This window comes from Ctenopharyngodon idella, chromosome 22 (genome assembly GCF_019924925.1).
Source record: "Ctenopharyngodon idella isolate HZGC_01 chromosome 22, HZGC01, whole genome shotgun sequence".
NCBI classification, from domain to species: domain Eukaryota; kingdom Metazoa; phylum Chordata; class Actinopteri; order Cypriniformes; family Xenocyprididae; genus Ctenopharyngodon; species Ctenopharyngodon idella.
Window position 1 is genome coordinate 17,580,046 of NC_067241.1, and position 23,078 is coordinate 17,603,123.

Below are 23,078 nucleotides of genomic sequence, written 5' to 3' on the forward strand. Positions count from 1 at the left end.
CATGATTCATAACAGTATTTATTTCACACGAGGTTCTCTGCGCTCATATATCATAACTGACATTATGTAATATCACTCAACAGAGTAGTATATTAATACTTCACTGAAAGAGAATTTCTCTAAACCAGATTCATAAACAAATGAAACGAAATGTACATACAGGTTATGAATTTCCCACTTGACCTCATTCACAATAACTCACATCTTGTGTCCAAACACAGATAAATGCAATAACTGACATTTTTAACCACCAACTCAGGCAAAAACACATTAATAACTTTATGACACTAGCACAGATTTAACAAAAAAATGAACATTTCTTAGCAAAACATGTGTATAAATGTAGAGAACCACAGAATGAAGTTTAACAAGACTGTATGGCGGTTCCTAAACATATTTCTAAAATATATACAGAGAGCTGCTGATCATGTATAGTTGAACAGGGTAAAAAGTCTGACTATATACTTTTGAGTTGTTTTCACATACAGTTATTAAAGGAACCTGGAGTTGTACATGTCAAAAACACACCTAAAACAATCACACTTAGTCACATAAAACCAGCCAATTGTACACCATGCAGCATAAAAACAATATTAATACATTATATATTAATATTATTGTAAAATTTTACAATAAGGTTTCATTTGTTAAACACAGTAAAAACATAGTGTTAATGTTAGTTAATGCATTAACTAATGTTAACAAATAAGACCTTATTGTCTTAACAATACTATTTTATATTATTTATTTATTTATTTTATTGAAGGGTTGTCATGACATGATAATTTCAGGCATTATATAAACAAATGACTGAAATATATTCTCAGTAAACAGGTAGCATCACCTGCGCAGTTTCTACCAATAAATAAAAAGCACAAAAACCCATTTGTTTGAGTGTTCCAGAAATATTCAAAACAAAGATTTTATTAATGAATCTGATATAATCAGTGATCTGTTTGATAGGGCTCCACTTTTGTTCACGAAACACAAGCAGAATGAATTTCTTACGTAATTATCACATTGAATTAAGCATAACAATTTAGGAATAATTCCTAAAATAATTCTGAAATGATTTACACTGATGAATTCCGCTGATGTTTCATGAATGAGCGACTGAATATGATTTAACACTATAAGTGTTCCCTAATAAATAGAAAACCAAATAATCGGGACATTCTAAAACGTTTACCATGAAAACGCTTAACGTGGTTTAATTTACTAAGACAGTGTTATTAACAAACCAAACTTAGTGAACACCATACTAATAAAGCATACTATGTACAGAAAAGCAGATGAGCCCAGAATATGAACGCAACACGTGTAATTAAGCATTTTCCTCGCATAAAGAAAACGCTTAACGTGGCTTAATGGACAGTGACATTAAAATACTATACTAATAAAGCATACTATACAGAAAAATTGGTTTGTGCAGAATTTGATCTTTTAATATCACTTAGTATAGGCTACATTAAGTGACGTTAAGCTTTTTCTTTTTCTTTTCTATGGGAGGAAAACACTTAACACTTTTTGCTCACAATTATGAGTTTATATCTCACAATTCAGACTTTTTGCTCACAATTACGAGTTTTCTTGCAATTACGAATTTATGTCTCACAATTTGGACCTTTTTCTCACAATTACGAGTTTATATCTCAATTCAGACTTTTTTCTCGCAATTATGAATTTATATCACAATTCAAACTTTTTTCTCGCAATTACGAGTTTATATCTCAATTCAGACTTTTTCTCGCAATTACGAATTTATATCACAATTCACTTTTTTCTTGCAATTCGAGTTTATATCTCAATTCAGACTTTTCTCGCAATTACGAATTTATATCACAATTCACTTTTTTTTCGCAATTCGAGTTTATATCTCAATTCAGACTTTTCTCGCAATTACGAATTTATATCACAATTCACTTTTTTCTCACAATTACGAGTTTATATCTCACCATTCAGACCTTTTTCTCGCAATTACGAGTTTATCTCACAATTCAGACTTTTTTCTCGCAATTGTTAGTTTGTATCTCACAATTCAGACTTTTTACTCGCAATTACGAGTTTATATCTCAATTCAGACTTTTTCTTGCAATTACGAGTTTATATCTCACAATTCGGACGTTTTTTTGCAATTACAAGTTTATAATCACAATTCAAACTTTTTCTTGCAATTCCGAGTTTATATTTCACAATTCAGCCTTCTGACATTTTTCTCGCATTTCTGACTTTTATCTTTTAGAATTGTGAGATATAGACTCGTAATTGTGATTAAAAAAGTCTGAATTGTGAGATACAAACTAACGATTGCACTATAAAATCTGAAATGTGAGATTTTCCCCCGGTTTCACAGACAAGGCTTAAGCTAGTCTTAGACTAAAAATGCATTTCGAGCCGTTTTAACTGAAAGTAACTTGTACTGACAGATCTTAAAATATGTCAGTGTCATTGTTTTGTCTCAAGATGCACACCAGTAATGTGTTTTTATAGTGTATTTTTATAAAAGCTACTTAAATGCCCTAACTGATCTAAGCCTTTATCCTGGCTTAGGCTAAGCCCTGTCTGTGAAACCGGGCCATAAACTCAAAAATGAGATAAAACATTGCAATTATCTTTTGTATTTTTTATTTCGTGGCAGAAACAAGCTTCCATACTTTTTGGATATAAAGTTGCTGCCATCAGAGCAGCTCCCTGTTTTATTCACTTTCATTCACTTCCGACTGGACTTTTGTTTACTCTCAGGAAACAGGCTGCTGGTGGTGTAGCTGTTGATTGGGATCGTTCCTCCTCATGCTGGATTGATCTTTTGACCGCTGTTAAGACCAGCGGCCGATGGAGGCAAAGTTTCGGCTCATGTCGTATGTGTATTCAGCGTTCTGATGCTTTCCCCAGGCTCCGAACGGGACGACAATGAGCGTGCTGTTGTCCTCCGAGCCGTACTGCAGTGCCTGGACAACACAAACACACACTTTAATAGAGGAATCATTGTGCAACAAAGTTCAAATGATTGAAGAATAACTTGTGTGTCCCGATTTTACTTTCTCAGACTATAAGATTTCATCCCTCATTCTGCACCTGCTCAGCAATGATGTTTGCCGCCTCGGTGGGGTCGTGGCACTGGTTGATGATGTCACAGATCTCCTGGTTGGTCATGATGAAGTTGATGCCGTCGGTGGTGAGAACCAGGAAAGAGTCGTGCGCGTGCTGCAACTACAGATATTAAAGAATAATGAGAATTGGACGCTAAAATTTTGTTTCATTTGATGATTCATGTTTTGTCATTTTTCTTAAAACAAAATAAGTTGTTAAATACAGTTTGAAATGCACAATTGTAACGCACATTTTAAAAGCCAGACTTTTATTTTAAATGGATCAAATTGAATATAAAATATTGTGAAAATGCCTACTAGGGTTCGAGTGGTCTCTGGTTCTGCGATCACTCCGCTCTTCTTCAAGTCAAAGTCTCCGATGCTGCGGGTCATCGCCAACCGTCCGTTAACGTTAGACTGACCAACGCTATTCCAGGCCACGAACCCACCACTCTGACGGATTCTACACACAAACAAACACACATATTATTCACATATTGCGATGGTACCATTATACAGTGATGAAAATATCAATGTACACTACCCTTAAAAGTTTGTAGTTGGTACGTTTTTTAATGATTCTGAAAAAAGTCTCTTCTGCTCACCAAGGCTGCATTTATTTGATCAAAAATACAGTCAAATCAGTGATATTGTGAAATATTATTGCAATTTCAAAGAGCTGATTCAGATTTTTTTCCTGCAACTACAAGTTTATATCTCACAATTCAGACTTTTTTCTCATAATTACGAGTTTATATCTCACAATTCAGACTTTTTTCTCGCAATTACGAGTTTATATCTCACAATTCAGACTTTTTTCTCATAATTACGAGTTTATAGCTCACAATTCAGACTTTTTTCTCATAATTACGAGTTTATATCTCACAATTCAGACTTTTTTCTCATAATTACGAGTTTATATCTCACAATTCAGACTTTTTTCTCATAATTACGAGTTTATAGCTCACAATTCAGACTTTTTTCTCATAATTACGAGTTTATATCTCACAATTCAGACTTTTTTCTCATAATTACGAGTTTATATCTCACAATTTGGATGTTTTCTTGCAATTACGAGTTTATATCTCACAATTCAGACTTTTTTCATGCAATTACGAGTTTATATCTCACAATTCGGACATTTTCTGGCAATTACGAGTTAATATCTCACAGTTCAAACTTTTCTCCCAATTATGAGTTTATATCTCACAATTTGGACGTTTTCTACGAGTTTAACCGGCTGTTAACGTTAACCTGACCGCTATTCCAGGCCACGAACCCGCCACTCTGATGAATTTTACACACAAACAAACACACATATTATTCACATATTGTATATATATATATATATATATATATATATATATACACTTAATCTCCAAACTTTAAATGTTTTGATTGTAAAGTGTGTTTTTCTTTACAACAATTGACACTTTCTTTAATAGTTTATATTTAGTATGTTGACATTCAGACAATTAAGTGTCCAAATAATTTATACTGTACAGTTACTGGCATTTACATGCTATTCCAAGGTATTTCAATGAAAAGCATGTTATTAGCATACCGAGTCCAAATAGTAACCTAAAGTACTTTTATCCAAGTGATATACAGAAACTGTTTTGCAAAAAATCCACATAACCAAATGAACGCTTGTGTAACATTGCATGAATGATTCTTACGGACATGAGCCGTACTTTCAGTTGCAGGGTCTTTTATTAATAGCACACAGGCCTGTTAAATACGCAGAGAGATCTGGTATCACTACACATACCAGAACATGTTATTCCTGGAGCGCTAGTGTGTTTGACTGTATAAGTGTGTGTGTGTACCTGTGTTTCTCATCTTTCCTCTCGGGTGTGTGGTCGTCTGTGAGTTTGCGTGCTTTGCCCTTCCTGCACAGCAGAGCTCGACTGTCGCCAACGCTGCCGACGACCAGCTCGATCCCGTCTCTTAACAGCGCCACCGTCGCCGTCGTGCCGACCATCATGAGGGAGGCTGAAGAGTGAAGCACATGCACAAGCACACTTTAATGAACGTTTACAGGATATTATGCTATTAAAGTGGCTGATTAATCTGTTTCAACTGATAAAATATGTGTACCTTGAAATGCAATGCAAGTGGCAAGCGTCTGCCAAATGCATAAATGTAAATGATAATTTTTCTTACCATTGCCGTATATCTGCAGCTCCGCAGCCAAAGCCGCGTCCACCTGCAGGAACGCTTTAGACAAAACCGCCTGTAAATCTGTTTCCACCTCCAAACAATCCCTACAAAACACAAAAACTTCATCTTCAATATTTCATTCACAATGGGGTAATTTTATATTTTGGGTCAATGTGAAAAATACTGGTTATGTTTTTCTTGATATTTTGACTGTTTCTCATTTATAGTCATGAATATGAATATATACACTGCACTGAAGGCGTAAATAAGATTTTTTGTTTTTTTAATACTGTATTTAACAACTATTAAACTAAATTTTAAAGATATTTGTTCTCATTTTTTGTAATTTGGGAGAAGTTTTAATGTTAAAGGTTTACTGTTTTTACCTTAATTTTTTTTCATAGTGTGATTTTTGGTGAACTGTATTCTATGGAAGTTTGCTTCCGCCATGAAATAAAAAATACACAATTCTGACTTTTTTCTCAGAATTGCGAGATATAAAGTCAGAATTGCGTGATATAAAGTCAGTATTGCGAGTTATAAAGTCAGAATTGCGAGATATAAAGTCAGAATTGTGTGAAATAAAGTCAGAATTGTGAGTTATAAAGTCAGAATTGTGAGATATAAAGTCAGAATTGTGTGAAATATAGTCAGAATTGTGAGTTATAAAGTCAGAATTGTGAGATATAAAGTCAGACTTGCGTGAAATAAAGTCAGACTTGCGTGAAATAAAGTCAGAATTGCTTGATATAAAGTCAGAATTGCTTGATATAAAGTCAGAATTGTGAGTTATAAAGTCAGAATTGCTTGATATAAATTCAGAATTGTGAGTTATAAAGTCAGAATTGTGAGTTATAAAGTCAGAATTGCGTGAAATAAAGTCAGAATTGCAAGTTACAAAGTCAGAATTGTGAGTTATAAAGTCAGAATTGCGTGAAATAAAGTCAGAATTGCAAGTTACAAAGTCAGAATTGCGAGATATAAAGTCAGAATTGCGTGAAATAAAGTCAGACTTGCGTGAAATAAAGTCAGAATTGCTTGATATAAAGTCAGAATTGCAAGTTATAAAGTCAGAATTGCGAGATATGAAGTCAGAATTGCGAGATATAAAGTCAGACTTGCGTGAAATAAAGTCAGAATTGCTTGATATAAAGTCAGAATTGCAAGTTACAAAGTCAGAATTGCGAGATATGAAGTCAGAATTGCGTGAAATAAAGTCAGAATTGCGAGATATAAAGTCAGAATTGCTTGATATAAAGTCAGAATTGTGAGTTATAAAGTCAGAATTGCTTGATATAAATTCAGAATTGTGAGTTATAAAGTCAGAATTGCAAGTTATAAAGTCAGAATTGTGAGTTATAAAGTCAGAATTGCGTGAAATAAAGTCAGAATTGCAAGTTACAAAGTCAGAATTGCGAGATATAAAGTCAGAATTGCGTGAAATAAAGTCAGACTTGCGTGAAATAAAGTCAGAATTGCTTGATATAAAGTCAGAATTGCAAGTTATAAAGTCAGAATTGCGAGATATGAAGTCAGAATTGCGAGATATAAAGTCAGACTTGCGTGAAATAAAGTCAGAATTGCTTGATATAAAGTCAGAATTGCAAGTTACAAAGTCAGAATTGCGAGATATGAAGTCAGAATTGCGTGAAATAAAGTCAGAATTGCGAGATATAAAGTCAGAATTGCAAGTTATAAAGTCAGAATTTCGTAATAAAAACTCGCAACTGCAAGAAAAGTCAGAATTGCGGAATTTACTTTATAACTTGCAATTCTGACTTTTTATCTCACAGTTCTGACTTTTTGTCCTCGCAATAGGGAGATTTAAACTCACAATTGCGAGGAAAAAAGTCAGAATTGTGAGATAAAAAGTCGCAATTACCTTTTTTATTTTTTTACTCCATGGCGGAAACAAGCTTGCATAGTATCACTGTAAAAAAAATTTTTTTTGAAGTTAAATAAAAAAAATTATTGCAGTAAGTTTTATAATAAAATATAATTTCATTTTTTCTACCTCAAAATTTCCTGTATAATTCAATGTGCTACTTGCCATTTCTTTGTAATTATTTGTGAAATTTACTAGCAATTTCTGAGTGAAAACTGTTTAAAAGCCTACCTTTTCAGTGAGGGTCAATTTCTGCTGGAACATAATGATCGTAACTAGAATTTTAAGGGTTAAATAAGTGTAACCGAACTGCAGGTCACCATATGGTGTACCTGATGTGCTGCTCCATGTGCTTGTGACAGAAATCGGCAGCCTGTGGTCCTCCGTGCCCGTCAAACAGAGCGAAGTACAGTACGTTATGTGTGAGCTTGCTCACTTGGTAACGGTCCTCATTGTCACGCCGACGGCCGATGTGGGAGGCGCAGCCCACCTTGGACAGACTGATGTGCGGGATGGGGGTTCCATAGCGGATGCTGGGCGGCAACAGGATGGGCTCCTCTATCCGGTTATCCCAAATCCCAAAGGAATCCCACGTGGCTGGACGTCCACTTCCGTCCATGTCCAAACGTGTGCTGTTCCATCGGACTCCAGGAACGGTCGTCTCCCGTGCGCACACGCACCTGGCTGGATGAGCGTTCGCGTTCACACTCCGGCCCACCGCGGGCAGGCTGCATCGGAGCAGACGGGACAAGGAGACGGCCGAGACGGACATTGAGACTTCTGTTCCTCAGCACACTTCAGATGGGACTCCTGTGATCAAAATTAAAGGGTAACACTTTACAACAAGGTTTTATTTAGTGCTGTCAAATCGATTAATCGCAATTAATCGCATCTAACATAAAAGTTAGTAAATATATTATATACATACATACACACACACATATATTTACAAACTTTTTTGTTAGATGCGATAAATCGCGATTAATCAATTTGACAGCACTTAGTTTCACTCAGTTAGCATGAACGAACAATGAAAAATACTTCTAAAGCATTTATTAAACTTATTGTTATTATTAATTTCAACATTTACTAATACATTATTAAAATCAAAAGTTTTATCTGTTAAAGGGGTGGTTGATTATGATTTGACTTTTTTAACTTTAGTTAGTGTGTAATGTTGCTGTTTGAGCATAAACAACATCTGCAAAGTTACGACGCTCCAAGTTCAATGCAAAGGGAGATATTTTCTTTTACAGAAATCACTTTTTAAGGACTACAACAAATGACTGGAGCTTCTTCCCAGGTTAGTGACATCACAAACCCCAAAATTTACATAAACCCCGCCCCTGAGAACACGCAACAAAGGGGGTGAGGCCATGTTGGGCTGCTTTAGAGAAGAGGAAGAGTTGTTGTAGTAGAGTGTTGTTGTCATGCCGTCATTTTACACCGGACTGCTTCACAAACGAGGGTCAATTCAACGCTGGATTTGCACAAAAGATTAACATGACGGCACATGCTAGTCGATGAGTTGAATCAACTCCACAGCAACTACATAAATTTATCCACTAACCATTCAGAAACGTCCAGTTTCATTCTAAAAGTTGTAACTTCTTCCTGAGTCTCTCCATCAGTGTCGACTCCGGTTTGAACAACGTAAGGCTGAACACCGTTACTGTAATGATGGGTCGGCAGAGCGGGGATCCAGTTGCAGCTTTATTAAGAATAGTAGATACACAGGTAGACAGGGGCAAAGGCAAGAACATAAACAGGGACAGGCAAGGGTCGAGGCAGGCGGCAGACAAACGGTATCAGGAAGCAGGCAGAGATCAGGGCAGGCGGCAAACAAACACAGTCCAGTAAGCAGGCAAGGATCAGGGCAGGCAGCAGAGAATCACAACGAATAAACAGTCCAACAGAAACAGAGTAAACAGTCCACAAGAAAACGCTTAGAGTTGATCACCGGGGCAAATCAAGACTTCGCAAAGGGTGTGTGTGTGTGTGTGTCTTAAATAGTCCAGGTAATGATCTGCAGGTGTGTGTGGCAATTGGTGATTGGTGCATGTGATTGGAAGGGAGGATTATGGGAAGTGGAGTCCAGGAACTGACAGGAACAGACAGTGATCGTGACATAACGCCCCCCTTCCGGAAGGCGCGTCCTCGCGGCGTAAATGGCACAGATAGGGAGGGGGGGTGGGTACATTGGAGACCTGTTGGCAGACGGGAACGGGGTCTCCAATGCAGGTCCAGGAACTCGGGCAGCCACGGGGGGTCAGGTGCCACGGGCAGCCACGGCGGGTCAGGTGCCACGGGCAGCCACGGCGGGTCAGGTGGCTTAGGCAACCACAGCTGGTCAGGTGGCTTGGGCACCCACGGCAGGTCAGGTGGCTTGGGCAACCACGGCAGGTCAGGTGGCTTGGGCAACCACGGCCGGTCAGGTGGCTTGGGCAACCACGGCCGGTCAGGTGGCTTGGGCACCCACGGCAGGTCAGGTGGCTTGGGCAACCACGGCAGGTCAGGTGGCTTAGGCGGCCACGGTAGGTCAGGTAGCTTGGGCGCCCACGGCAGGTCAGGGTCCGTAGCCGGCCACAGCAGTTCACAGGCGGTTGAAGACCGTGGGCGTGTAAGGTCCCCACCCGCAAGCTCAAGCAATTCGGAGGCCGCTGATGATCGCGGCCGTGCAGGGTCCCCACCCACAAGCTCCCCACCCTCAGGTATATGGCCCCCCCCCAAAAAGTTCTTGGGGAATTCAACGGAGGCCGTGGCGGTTTCGTGGGTAAGGAGCTCGGGTGGCGCCGGCAGGGCGAGGAGCTCGGGTGGCGCCGGCAGGGCGAGGAGCTCGGGTGGCGCCGGCAGGGCGAGGAGCTCGGGTGGCGCCGGCAGGGCGAGGAGCTCGGTTGGCGCCGGCAGGGCGAGGAGCTCGGTGCCGGCCTCCGTGGCTGTATCAGGGAGAGCGGATTGCTCTGGGACGGCAGCGGACTGCTCTGGAACGGCAGCGGACTGCTCTGGGACGGCAGCGGACTGCTCTGGGACGGCAGCGGACTGCTCTGGGACGGCAGCGGACTGCTCTGAGACGGCAGCGGGCTGCTCTGGGACGGCCTCCGGGCCTACAGCGGGCTCTGGGAAGGCCTCCGGGCCTTGAGGGCTGGAGGAAGCCTTCTTCCTCCTCCTCCTCCGTTTGAATGGTTGAGGCGGTGGCTCTGTGCCTACCTCCTCGGTGGGCGCTGCAGCGGGCTCACGGGGTGGAGCGGACTCACTGGCTGGGACGACCCCTATGTTCCCAGACACTGGCGGGGCGGCCATCTTGCCCGTGGGCACTGGCAAAGCAGCCATCTTGTCCATAGCATCCCGAGAGGTTGAGTGCGTCGCAACCGGTGAGCTTGAGTGCGAGGCGGCCGGCGGGTTTGAGTGCGAGGCGGCCAGCGGAGGTTTAGGAATGCCAGCCGCTCGTGCTGAAGTCAGCGGTGGATCAGCCACACTGGAACGCAACCCTCTCCGCTTCCGGACAGATCCAGAGACGTGACGTGATTCTAGACGGTCAACGGAGATTTGACTTGGCTCTGGAAGATCAGCGGAGACATGATGTGATGATGTTGTGGCCGCCATTTTATGAATGCTCTCTGTAGAGGCAGCCATTACATGAGGGGATGAGGTGTCGCGTTCCTCCGCGACACCCACGGTAAAGCTAGAGCCACTCATCTGTAATGCCAGATCTATATATTGTTCTAGCGTCCCATCAGGGTCATGCAATGGCATGATGGAACGGAGCGGATCAGACAGTCCCCCGCGAAAGAATATCATGAGGCATACAGTGTCAAAGGTGGTTAAGTGTGCCAGTTCAATAAAGTCCTTGACATAGTCCTCTACCGTTCTGTCTCCTTGACGGAGACACATTAACTGGACGGATGGACTCATGTTAGCTGAGACAGGAACACTCACGGTAGCTGCTGGATCTTGTGTTGGCGAAGTCTTCTGTAATGATGGGTCGGCAGAGCGGGGATCCAGTTGCAGCTTTATTAAGAATAGTAGATACACAGGTAGACAGGGGCAAAGGCAAGAACATAAACAGGGACAGGCAAGGGTCGAGGCAGGCGGCAGACAAACGGTATCAGGAAGCAGGCAGAGATCAGGGCAGGCGGCAAACAAACACAGTCCAGTAAGCAGGCAAGGATCAGGGCAGGCAGCAGAGAATCACAACGAATAAACAGTCCAACAGAAACAGAGTAAACAGTCCACAAGAAAACGCTTAGAGTTGATCACCGGGGCAAATCAAGACTTCGCAAAGGGTGTGTGTGTGTGTGTGTCTTAAATAGTCCAGGTAATGATCTGCAGGTGTGTGTGGCAATTGGTGATTGGTGCATGTGATTGGAAGGGAGGATTATGGGAAGTGGAGTCCAGGAACTGACAGGAACAGACAGTGATCGTGACAGTTACTGACAATCCTCATTTTGGCTGAGTGAGATTCTCCAGCTTTGTTGTTATTGAGCAACCGAAGCGCGAGCTGTTAAAGCTCCGCCCTCTTCTGGAAAGGGGGCCGGGAGCAGCAGCTCATTTGCATTTAAAGGGACACACACAAAAACGGTGTGTTTTTGCTCACACCCAAATGGGGCAAATGATCTGTGGGGTATTTTGAGCTGAAACTTCACAGACACATTCTGGGGACACCAGAGACTTATATTACATCTTGTGAAAATGGGCATAACAGGTCCCCTTTAATATTATTAATAAAACTTTACAATAGGATCCCACTAGTGAATACATTTCTTACAATCTTTGTTAACTTTAGTTAATAAAAAATATAACTGTTCGCTGTTAGTTTATGTTATTGTTAGTGATTATAGTTTTAAATGTGGATAATTTTCTTACAAAAATGCATCACTTCACTTCAGAAGGTCTTTATTAACCCCCTGGAGTTGTATGGATTACTTTTCTGATGAATGGATGCGCTTTTTTGGGATTCAAAATCTCACCCCCCATTCACTCCCATTAAAAAAGCTTGGAAGAACCAGAATATTCTTAATATAACTCAGATTGTGTTTATCTGAAAGAAGATAGTCATATACACCTAGGATGGCTTGAGGGTGAGTAAATTATGGGATAATTTTTATTTTTAGGTGAACTATCCCTTTAAGTAATGAGACCTTATTGTAGTGTTACCAATTAAAGTTATAGTTAGTGGTGTTTGCTAAGTCAAAACAAACCCTAAACCTTTTGCAACGTTTTCAGATGACGCAGACATTGCAAAGATTTCAGATGATGGCAATATTGTAATATTATCCTTATACTGCAATAATAACAAGCACAAGTTGTAACTGCTGCATGAAGTTAACTAACCACATAACATCACAGCTGTACATCACTGCCATATGACACACTCATCTCTGGCTGATAACAGAATACTTCCTAAATCGTAACACTGAAAAAAGCATTTTCTGTAAAGCTGCTTTGAAGCAATATGTATTGTGAAAAGCGCTATACAAATAGACTTGAATTGAATTGAACCTGAGACCTGTGAGATGTGAGGTCTATCACATCCTCCAAAAAAGTCAATGCATCTATCAGGTAACCAAACATTAAGTTGTGCATTTGAAGGAGAAAGCAGCTTCTCAAAGTGCATGTTGACCCGGATGACCCTTAGTGACCTCTTCAGGTCAAGTTCATGTGATTCCGCTGTGCGTCACTGCTGACCTTTCTGAGACGTGTGTTTCATGTCAAAACAAACACATGCTAACACAAGTGACATCATTGGGTCATGTGACATTGATGTTGCATCATCACAACGTTCAGCAATGAATGTGAATATTTCATAATGCATATGCTTTCTTTAAACTACTCTCAGCAGTTATGAAAAAAGCACATCTTATCTGTATATATTATTGTTTAAAATATTAATGTGTTTTTGCTTTTGGTGCTTTTAAATGTATTGTAGGCCTACTTTTGATTCATGGTAAATTTGTTTGTGCGTTTAAACTTTTCTAAACTTTTTTAAAGTTTAACTTTATGTACAACAATGTACTTTGCAAACAAGTTAATACATAATTAAATGGATAATTAAATCTTTTCTTAACTTTTTCAAATGAACTTTATGCTTGTAAAACTATTTAAGAAATGACAGCACCTTTCATAAAAATAAGTTTATATACAGTATATATGTGTGTGCATATAAATAAACATTGTATTATAAATAGTAGTATTTATGAAAGCAAAGCTTATTTAAAAGCTTTATTATTATAATGTATTAAACTTTATTGATAGTCTTGTTTGAAAGATGAACTGAAAATGTATGTTTTAATCGTTTGTACTGAAACACACACAGATTGACTGTCTAATTAAGAATATATAACGCAAATATAACGCTGTTTCTTTAGTAAAAATAAATTTTCAGACCAGTTTTCACCTTGATAAACTGCATCAAAAAGCTCTAAATATCATCGCTTGTTACAAACGCAAATCTCATGAAAACGATTTACAGCAACTTACCTGCGTCAAATAAGCAGGTTTATCATTTAGTTGACAAAGTTATTGTTCGTCCCAAAAAAGTGCGCTAGACTCAGTCTCTTGTCCAGCTGGAGTGAGTGACAGAAGGTGTGTCAACAAACATCAACGCTACTAGTTAAATTGTTCAGATGAGAGATACACTAGCCGTGCTCCAGGGGGCGTTGGCGGCTCAAAAGACGAATCATCCTTTGAGCCGCATTTAAATCTAAGAATATTTTTTGGTCAGTAGAGAGACACATTTGTACTCTAAAATCTATAAACGATTAAATCGATTAATTCAAAGTATTCGAACGTGAGCTAGTAATGAAAGTACGCCGCGGCAATGTTTACAAACTGAGTTTGAAATAATTCTCATTATAAACACAAACGACTGTGATTGATCAATCCTGAGCAGCGCTGAGAAAAGTAACATGTATCAAGTGACAGGTTCTGCTTCAGAAGCGGAATAATGAATAATTAATACCGGAATAATGACACAGAGACACTTTAATAGTCACTGAATTGGAATTATACAGTGGAGAATGAACAGTTAATAAATTATTATTTAGAGTTATTCTACCTGACCAATCAGAGGCAACGTCCGAGCTGCTAAGCCCCGCCCTTCGAAACGCCATTCTATGCGCTTCTTTATCACATTCCAATACACAGATTCTCCAATCACAGGCCGCCTCTAACCCTCCGCTCGTCCAATCAGATGAGGGGGTGTGTGAGGTTGTGTATGCGCGCCACCGTCCACATTCTCATGCTGACACTGATTCGTTTATTCTTTTATTTTTATAAATTAATTCCTCAAACCAAAGGATGTTATTAATGTTATTTGTTCGTATAGGATCCCAACAAGATGACAAGATTTGAGAACATGCGTCCCCATCAGAATTATCATGATTATTTAAGATAATGCCTCTGTAGAACAAAGAAAATTATTTGGATGAACTAAAATGTGTTACACTCCTAAATATAGTTGATTTAAACATGCATTAGGGGAATTAGCATTAACACTGTGTGTGTTTGGCCTCTCTCTCTCTCGCATACACACACACAGATGGATCACAGCATGTTTCCGCTGTAAACACAGCAGAAGTCCTGAATAAAAGATCAGCAAGTACTCAAAACATAGACATTTTAATACACTATAAATAACTCATTCGGGAGGAGACCGTAACATTTTCTTAAGGAAACAGCAGCACTTGCATGGTAGCCAATAAATAGTGTAAAGGTTTAGTTTATGCCTACTACAGTACATACTACTGAGCATAATACACTAATAATACAATACTGCACAGTATACAGTAAATTGTAGGCTAGTATTCCATTCCATAAAAAAACAACAATGAATGGTTACATTTGCATTTGCAAGGAAGGGCAATTACAATAAAGTATGCAAATATTGAATTCAGGTGTTCCAATCACTTCCATGGCCACAGGTGTATAAAATCAAGCAGCTAGGCATGCAGACTGCTTCTACAAACATTTGTGAGAGAATGTGTCGCTCTCAGGAGCTCAGTGAATTCAAGCGTGGTACCGTGATAGGTTGCCACCTGTGCAATAAGTCCATTCGTGAAATTTCCTCACTACTAAATATTCCACGATCAACTGTTAGTGGTATCATAACAAAGTGGAAGCAATTGGGAACAACAGCAACTCAGCCACGAAGTGGTAGGCCACGTAAAATCACAGAGCGGGGTCAGCGCATGATGAGGCACACAGTGCGCAGAAGTCGCCAACTTTCTGCAGAGTCATTAGCTACAGACCTCCAAACTTCATGTGGCCTTCAGATGAGCTCAAGAACAGTGCGTAGAGAGCTTCATGGAATGGGTTTCCATGGCCGAGCAGCTGCATCCAAGCCTTACATCACCAAGTGCAATGCAAAGCGTCGGATGCAGTGGTGTAAAGCACACCGCCACTGGACTCTAGAACAGTGGAGACGTGTTCTCTGGAGTGACCAATCATACTTCTCTGTCTGGGTTTGGTGGTTGCCAGGAGAACGGTACTTGCCTGACTGCATTGTGCCAAGTGTAAAGTTTGGTGGAGGGGGGATTATGGTGTGGGGTTGTTTTTCAGGGGTTAGGCTTGACCCTTAGTTCCAGTGAAAGGAACTCTTAATGCTTCAGGATACCAAGACATTTTGGACAATTTCATGCTCCCAACTTTGTGGGAACAGTTTGGGGATGGCCCCTTCCTGTTCCAACATGACTGCGCACCAGTGCACAAAGCAAGGTTCATAAAGACATGGATGAGCGAGTTTGGTGTGGAGGAACTGGACTGGCCTGCACAGAGTCCTGACCTCAACCCGATAGAACACCTTTGGGATGAATTAGAGCGGAGACTGTGAGCCAGGCCTTCTCATCCAACATCACTGCCTGACCTCACAAATGCGCTTCTAGAAGAATGGTCAAAAATTCCCATAAACAATTTGAGGCTGTTATAGCTGCAAAGGGTGGGCCAACTCCATATTAAACCCTACAGATTAAGAATGGGATGTCATTAAAGTTCACATGCACATAAAGGCAGGCGTCCCAAAAAAATTTGGCAACATAGTGCATTTTGCGTGTTGAATATTCTATCAATCTAAGGGAGACTGGGAGATTTTCAAACCTTAAATTTCTGAAGAAAAAAAAGAGAAAAACTACACACCTTGAACTGAAATTCTACAAATCAAAGTCTGAATGGAGTTTGTGTTATATATACATCTATAAAGAGAGCAAAATAGAGATATGAAAGAGAGCTATCACACCATTTACTGCACAGTTCATTTCTCTGAAGTAAGTAGGGCAGATGCTCCGTAGGGTCCATAATGTCGACCGAACACAGGACTCAGTAAATGTACGTATGTTTGATTTACTCTGAGTGCTGCAGAAACAATATCAACGCTGCACCACCGGCCCGACTGAAATATTTAGAGCTAGACTCAATTCAGACATCATTTAAAACAAAGATAACTCAATTCAAGTCGATATCTACGTCTTGCTCCCTCACACGGAAAAGATAAAATATTCAGTAGACATCACTTAGAGCTCTAACGGAAAAACACAAAGACCTCATTCAGTCAAGTCCTGGTACCTTGGTAAAAATAACATGAGATCACACACCAATCACAGTGCTCAGAAAACAAAACCCAGGAGTTTTAACCATTTCTGTTTGTGTAACATCAGACACAGATCACACCATATAGAACATCACAAGCATAGTTTTATTCCATTAAAGTGCTCTATAGTGATTATCAGCCCAGCATCATGTCACTCTAAAGGGCTTTTTGCAGTGATAAAGCAATTGAAAGTCATCCTTTTTCAATGAGATTACCAGCATTGACTACAACTACCAGTGCTTGAAGTTGTTCAGGTGAGTACAAAGTGACGTAGTGTGATTTAGACAGTCATTAACTGTTCTGAGAAGACATTCAATGTTCCTAAAATACAGAAACCAGTTTTCAAACCAGTTCTGAGACAGTTTAAACCCATAATGTAGATTTTTCTGTTAAAAAGACCAAAGAAAAGTGATTAAAAAAAAAGAGTTGGTTTTGAAAAATGTTTAGCTAAATATACATTGACATTCAGTTTTACACAAGTTAATACTGTGAATAGACAATTTTTCCTGTACAAAACTGAAAAAACGTCATTGAACTTTCAATAAAGTTACATAAGTGAACAGTTCACTTGTAGATTAATGTTTAAGTGAACACATTAACTCAAGTCTAAAGGCTAGTTCACATCACTTCAACAAATACCAGCATTTCAAATATTCTAATGTTGGATGTTGGCTTTACAATGTTGAGAAACACAATTGCAATTTCCACTCTTCCCCCAACAAACACAAACTGTGTGAACACACTGACAACATCTAGAAATTGGTGTTTGTAGATTGGAGAATGAGTCTTAAAGGGATAGTTGACCCCAAAGTGAAATACTCACACTCATAAATACATCCAAAACTATGTAAGATTCATTCTTCTGTGAAACACAAATGTCAAAGAAGTGAAAAAAGTCAATGTGGTCCAGTGTTGTTTTGTTCCAAAGGTTCCTCAAAATATCTTCTTTTTGTGTTCCATAGAATAAAGAAAGTCATGCAAGGTTTAGAACAACATGAGGGTGAGTAAATGATGATAAAATGTTCTTTTTTTGGGCGAACTATCACTTTAAGAGACATTTAATAACCTTCCAGAACCAAGAACCACTCTGCATCAGTGCAGGAAAAAGTGGCGCTTTCTGAATCATAAAATGACAAATGGGACACTCTACAGTCTCATGCACTTCATAATCATGCGTAGGCCATGAGACACGAAGTTCGAGATCTGGGACTCGGCCATTGACAAGAAGTCATTTTAAGACCTTCCAGTTTGTGAAGAAATGGTCGACTACATGTTTTTAGACATTTGTAAGTCTGCTATACATTCTCCAGTTTATCCGCCATCTATAAAATACATTTACATATAAATGGGTTACACTTTATTTTGGTATTCCACTTTACACACTCTACTAACTATAGCCGCTTTTCCACCAAAATTACCTGGAACAATTTGTCCCAGGAACATTTTTTCCCCCAGACCTGTTGCTGTCTGCATTTCCATCGTGGTCTAAAGTACCGTGAAGATTAAGTCCGGTGACGTAGGGCTGCGTGCGACTTTCCAGTTCCAGCTGGATTTTGTCCTCCGCATATAAGCTTAATACTTGTCAGTCAGCTCCTCACTCTCGTGATAAATGAAATCTGACTCCTGCTGCTGATCTGCGCTGCGACTCTCTTTTGGCTCAGGCCATAATGAGCAGACACGTTCAGGTTTTAATTATAATGTCTGTTCTCTAACTGAACTAAATGATTTTTATTACTATAAAAAAATCAAAACGACGGTGAGGGGCAGTGGTGTGGCGGGCAAGTGATGTAACCGGTGTTGTGGCTGAACACCGGTAACACGACTATCGCAACAAGCCTAGTTAGTAGAATAAGTTGACATGTAGTTGCAAAGTTACTTTTAGTCAGTAGAAAGTCTGTTGGGGGACCATTAAGATAGTGTTAGCAGATATTAAAGAGACAGTCTACTTATCTAATGACTGCTAGTAGACAAGTAGTTGCAAAGTTACTTATAGTTAGTAGAATGTCTAAAGTGGAAATAAAGTGTTACCGAAAAATGAGTCACTTTGGCAGTTCCTCTTTGGGTTGTGGTTTTGAGCAGCAATTAGATCCAGCGAACAGTGATCTGAAGACATTGCTCTTCCTCTTTCCTGTCCTGCCCTTTCCGGGCGATTGTTCTGAGAGGCATATGGACTTCCGGAGTGTGCCGATGCGCCGCTCGTGTTCACGGATCTTGCACTGCAGGTGGTTCTGGATGGCAAATCCCAGTGACTCCATATCCAGCGACGCTCCATACACTTCCCACGTCATTCCCTGCTCATCCCAGATGATCTGCTGAGGTGCACCATTCTCCTCCTTTTCTCCGTCCACTTCTCCTGTTCTCCCAGAGTCGAGCGGCCTTATAGAGCCCTTGGAGATCTTGTCCGGCACCCCGGGTGAAAGTTGACAAGATGCGCCGAATTCGCTGACAGTGACTTTCGGCGGAACCGAACCAAGAGTTTGCGGCGACTGGCTACGAAGTTCGATCTCTATTTGACACACATGTTGAAGAGGTTTCTGGCTATTGGGAGACTTGTAAGGAGGTGGACCTAGAAATCTAGGCTTGGCTCCCATTGATCTGAGGTCTGGTAAGGCTACAGTTGGCAACCAATCAGAGTCTGAGTTGCTATCGGGGTTGAAATCATTGTGTAGGCCCAATTTAGGGTTGAGGTTAACCTCAGGGTTCAATTGACGGGGTTGAGAGTCACGGACCGGACTCATGTCTGTGGATCTGCTGCAGACCTCCATGACCGCCTGGACCTCAATGTCAACGTACACCGGATGCAGATCCGCCTGCAGTGCTACATCCTTTGTTTCGGTTACTGGGAAACCTTCAGTTGTCAAGCAATCATTCAGTTGCTTGGATGTCAGAATCTTTATCTTTTCATGCATCACTGTATCCGTCTTGACCTCAGTCTGCATTTTTTCCTTCTTAATATCTGCTTCACCCTTTCTCTCTCCTGTCAGTCTCCTTTCCTCCTTTCCTTTCTGTCTCTGACTATTCCCTGCATGCTTCTCTTGGGTTCTGACATTTGCATCAGTCTTGTCTTCAGGCTCTTTCAGCTGTTCAGTAGAGGGGTCTGTTGCTTGTTTCGATGACAGCGAGGAGGTTTGCTTGCACCCTATTGAGCAAATCACGGTGAGGTCTCTTTCCTGAAGGACAGTGTCCTCTCTTTCATCTCCTAGCGTTTCTCCTTCTCTCTCAATCCTGCTCTTTATCACTTGCTCCTGGCGTCCCTGAGGACTCTCTCCTGCTGCTTTCGCCCCCAGTTGCAGTTTGCTCTCCACCACAGTGTCAATCATTTTATCTTTAGGAGAAGTCGATAGCGGTCCCTCTTTGGCCGTAACTCTTCTATTACGCTCAGTTTTGTCCACTTTGAGAGATGCAGGGTGGGATAGTTTAAGTTTGGGGCTGGAAGTGGCTCGAGGAATGTGCGAAAGAGAAGTCCGGTTGAGACTCTTGGGAGAGTCGGTAGAGGAAATCTGGGAAGCAGAAGCTGTTTTGTGAAGCGTCTGTTGTGGGGAGTCTGCGGAGCCCATGATATGAGACGCTGAGGCTGTCTTTTGGATATTTTTGGGAAATGTTTTCGCTTGTAGCTTCTTCTCATGGCTTGCATTTGGGGATCTCAGTTTTAGCCCACTGGGTTGAGGTTGACTGGATAAACTTAAGACCTCCACTCCAGATGCAGTTGCTTTGGTTGGTTGATTTGATGCTATTTTAGTCATAGCGGTTGTGTTGACTGTTCTTGCAGTGACCTGCTTGGTCGTAGCTAAGTGCATGGTGGGTATTCGCGACGCAGCTGTGGATGCAGGGAGGGGTTCTGCGGCTGGAATGGCAGTGGTAGCTAATGCTGTGTGTTTTAGTGTTTTTACATGGCCAGTGGATTCCTTGGAGTTGGATATCTCCTCTTGCTCTTTAGCTTCTACTTCAATCCCATGATTCTCTCTAAGTCTTGTCCTGGTTCCAGGAGAGATGTTTCCCTTTCTGTGCTGTCCTGAGGGCTTGGTCTCAGAATCCCAGCATGCCTTGGGTTTATCGTTTCTGGGCGGATGAAGGAAAGCAGGTCGGGATTCCATGAAACCAATCCAAATGAATATCCTTATGGGAGCTCTGATTTAGTGATGTCTTAGTAGTGGGTATGACACATCTGGCATGACAAGAGAAAAACAGCAGATTCAAAATAAAACTATAAATACTAATCTTTCAAGGAAAATTGATGCTATTTGATGGATTTTCAAACCCTTAGTAGTGGGTTTGATCTTAAGGGTTCCTCAACAAATCATTTACTATGTCTTTAGATTTTCCAAATAGTTTTATTATTCTGTGTGAAATATCTAAATAAAGTGTCCGAAAAAGGATAAACAAGCATAATGAATTGTTTTAAGAGCACTGCCATACGGTAACCACTTGTTTTCGTGGCACATTAAAATGTGCAGAAGCATTTTCAATTCATCAACATAGAGCAGGATAAACAGAACGAGAGAGGAAACAATCATTAAGAGGCCCATCTGTGTCATATCTTCATTGATCAAACTTTTGAATTCACATTGGATAGATGGAAGTTACTGGGTTTATTGATTTTTTATATAAGTACTGATGTAATGACTGTACCTTTAAGGCCCACTACATTTTAAATTTTTGTTATTGAATGAACTTATTGTTAAAATTACTATATTGAAGATATTCCAGTTGCGTTTTGGTGATTAAATCAAATGTTCTTACTGCATGTTAGAATAATCGTATGCATCGAAACAATGTTTTTATAAAAGGAAACACATACAAAACTAATGAAAGCAGGTTTTGAATGCCGGCTGTTTTACAAATGCAATCAGTTTTTGGTTTTGAAAATGTTTTTAGAGGCAATCTTAAGCCACTTTAGGAAGGACGTGTCAAAAACCCTAAAACACAGACCAGCATGACTAGGCTGTTGATAAAAAACATTTATTCTCCTATTTATTCTCTCGTCTACATGAATATAATGTAACATTTAATTCGATTCGAATATGTTCAAACTACTTAACGCGTGATCCTAATGTACATATTTGAGATATGATGAGTAATATGGTAAATGTACAGAGATTATCGACGTCCATGGCTAGACACAAGACCAAAACATAAGTAAACACTATCGCTTTATCAAAAAAGTATGGACCACAAACACGTCTTCTTGAGTAAATATTACACGCACAATTATACTCACTATTTAATGCCTCCCAAATCGATCAAGACGATGTCCACGGTGTGTGCTCTCTTCTGAATGAACCTCCGTCCGTGCGGATGCTGAAACTGTGGAGCGTTTTTCCCTCTCATGCTTGAATAAATGACGACGCTGCGTTTTGCATCCGAAACGCGCACGCGCAGGCGCGCACTCGAGCTGCAAGAGAAGCATAGAATGATGATGAATACAGGTCCCTTATTGATTTAGTTTGATGTGAGCCTCATTTTTCCAAAACATCAACTGCCATGTTCCAGTTGTGAGCGTTGGATCGCCAGGCTTTCTTTCCGTTCAGCTGGGAATTCGCCAGAAAGCAATTGCATGATGTTCTTGATAAACATATAAATGCATCTGCATTTTAAACATAAGTTACTTAACCCCTTAGACCGATTTTAATTGTGTGAACAAAACTTTAAAATATCTAATTTAATATCGAATATTCAATATCTTATTCCAATAGACTGTAATATGATTCAGTCTCCTTATAAATTACCTAAATGTGCCATTTATTCACATTCACAATTACAGCTCATGCTGAATTCTATAAAAGAAATCTTGAATTTCCCACAAGTAATTATGACTTTATAGTGGCATTCAGGTGCAAATAAATATTATAATCATCAAACGCCACAAACTATGACTATAACAGGATAATGGATTGTCATAGTAACCTTAACAAATGCTTAACTCTCCTTTTCAAACTATATAACAAATCCATACACACACTGGCATTTGAATAAGTAGCAAAAATCTATACTTAACAGTTTGTTCAGATCTCATTAAATCTACTTTATCTGTCATACTAAAGTTGTTGCTGGTACAATGGCAGGGCTTTGGCTGCCTAGTAACCACTAATGACTGTCAGCAGCACCTGAGCTGATGGGACGCTTTAAGTGAGATTACACTGGCCCACAGGGGCCGACATCATATCAGAGTAGAGTATGTATATTTCTGCACGTCATAAATATATATTATGTCATGCACTGACTCCACATAATGCTCTCAATGTGTGGCTATATATATATATATACAGGGGTTGGACAATGAAACTGAAACACAGTAGTTTATTAGTATGGTGTAGGGCCTCCTTTTTGTCACCAATACAGCATCAGTTCATCTTGAGAATAA

At 40.1% G+C, this 23,078-nt stretch overlaps 4 protein-coding genes across 6 annotated transcripts in view; 2 read left to right on the forward strand and 2 right to left on the reverse strand.

Annotated features, from left to right (window-relative positions):
- ppm1ka (protein phosphatase, Mg2+/Mn2+ dependent 1Ka) lies at window positions 1-7,909 on the reverse strand. Of its 3 annotated transcripts, none has more exons than XR_007927419.1 (7): window positions 7,470-7,909; window positions 5,256-5,356; window positions 4,919-5,084; window positions 3,408-3,552; window positions 3,076-3,210; window positions 2,045-2,948; window positions 1-1,964 (listed from the first exon to the last, which is right to left on the reverse strand). XR_007927419.1 is itself a non-coding variant. In XM_051879565.1 (6 exons), exons 1-6 carry the CDS (start codon window positions 7,907-7,909, stop codon window positions 2,817-2,819), a joined length of 1,119 nt encoding a protein of 372 aa, XP_051735525.1. In that variant the 3' UTR covers window positions 1-2,816. The 3 variants fall into 3 exon arrangements, 1 of the variants encoding a protein (XP_051735525.1); XR_007927420.1 differs by having other exon boundaries at window positions 1-1,624; window positions 1,703-2,948; XM_051879565.1 differs by having other exon boundaries at window positions 1-2,948.
- The window catches only part of LOC127504666 (protein phosphatase methylesterase 1-like), a 25,208-nt gene continuing 9,957 nt past the window's right edge, over window positions 7,828-23,078 (forward strand). The window contains exon 1 of the mRNA XM_051879564.1: window positions 7,828-7,966. The gene's annotated coding sequence lies outside the window, so the exon portion shown is untranslated. The remainder of the gene's footprint in view (window positions 7,967-23,078) is intronic.
- LOC127504669 (PE-PGRS family protein PE_PGRS16-like) lies at window positions 7,974-13,607 on the forward strand. Its single transcript, XM_051879566.1, has 2 exons — window positions 7,974-9,464; window positions 9,573-13,607. The coding sequence occupies exons 1-2, from the start codon at window positions 9,218-9,220 to the stop codon at window positions 10,274-10,276; spliced, it is 951 nt and encodes a 316-aa protein (XP_051735526.1). The 5' UTR covers window positions 7,974-9,217; the 3' UTR covers window positions 10,277-13,607.
- On the reverse strand, window positions 14,277-22,129 carry gprin3a (GPRIN family member 3a). The gene is made up of 2 exons (XM_051879562.1): window positions 21,936-22,129; window positions 14,277-20,882 (listed from the first exon to the last, which is right to left on the reverse strand). The coding sequence occupies exon 2, from the start codon at window positions 20,809-20,811 to the stop codon at window positions 18,757-18,759; it is 2,055 nt and encodes a 684-aa protein (XP_051735522.1). The 5' UTR covers window positions 20,812-20,882; window positions 21,936-22,129; the 3' UTR covers window positions 14,277-18,756.

Coding starts and splice junctions, on each gene's coding strand:
- gprin3a (XM_051879562.1), bottom strand. CDS start 20,811: ATGGAATCCCGACCTGCTTTCCTTCATCCGCCCAGAAACGATAAACCC.
- ppm1ka (XM_051879565.1), bottom strand. CDS start 7,909: ATGTCCGTCTCGGCCGTCTCCTTGTCCCGTCTGCTCCGATGCAGCCTG. Junction 3,553..4,918: donor AGGAAAGATGAGAAACACAG/GTACACACACAC, acceptor GTTTGTGTGTAG/AATCCGTCAGAGTGGTGGGT. Junction 3,211..3,407: donor CAGAGACCACTCGAACCCTA/GTAGGCATTTTC, acceptor TAATATCTGTAG/TTGCAGCACGCGCACGACTC.
- LOC127504669 (XM_051879566.1), top strand. CDS start 9,218: ATGGGAAGTGGAGTCCAGGAACTGACAGGAACAGACAGTGATCGTGAC. Junction 9,465..9,572: donor GGGCAGCCACGGCGGGTCAG/GTGGCTTAGGCA, acceptor ACGGCCGGTCAG/GTGGCTTGGGCAACCACGGC.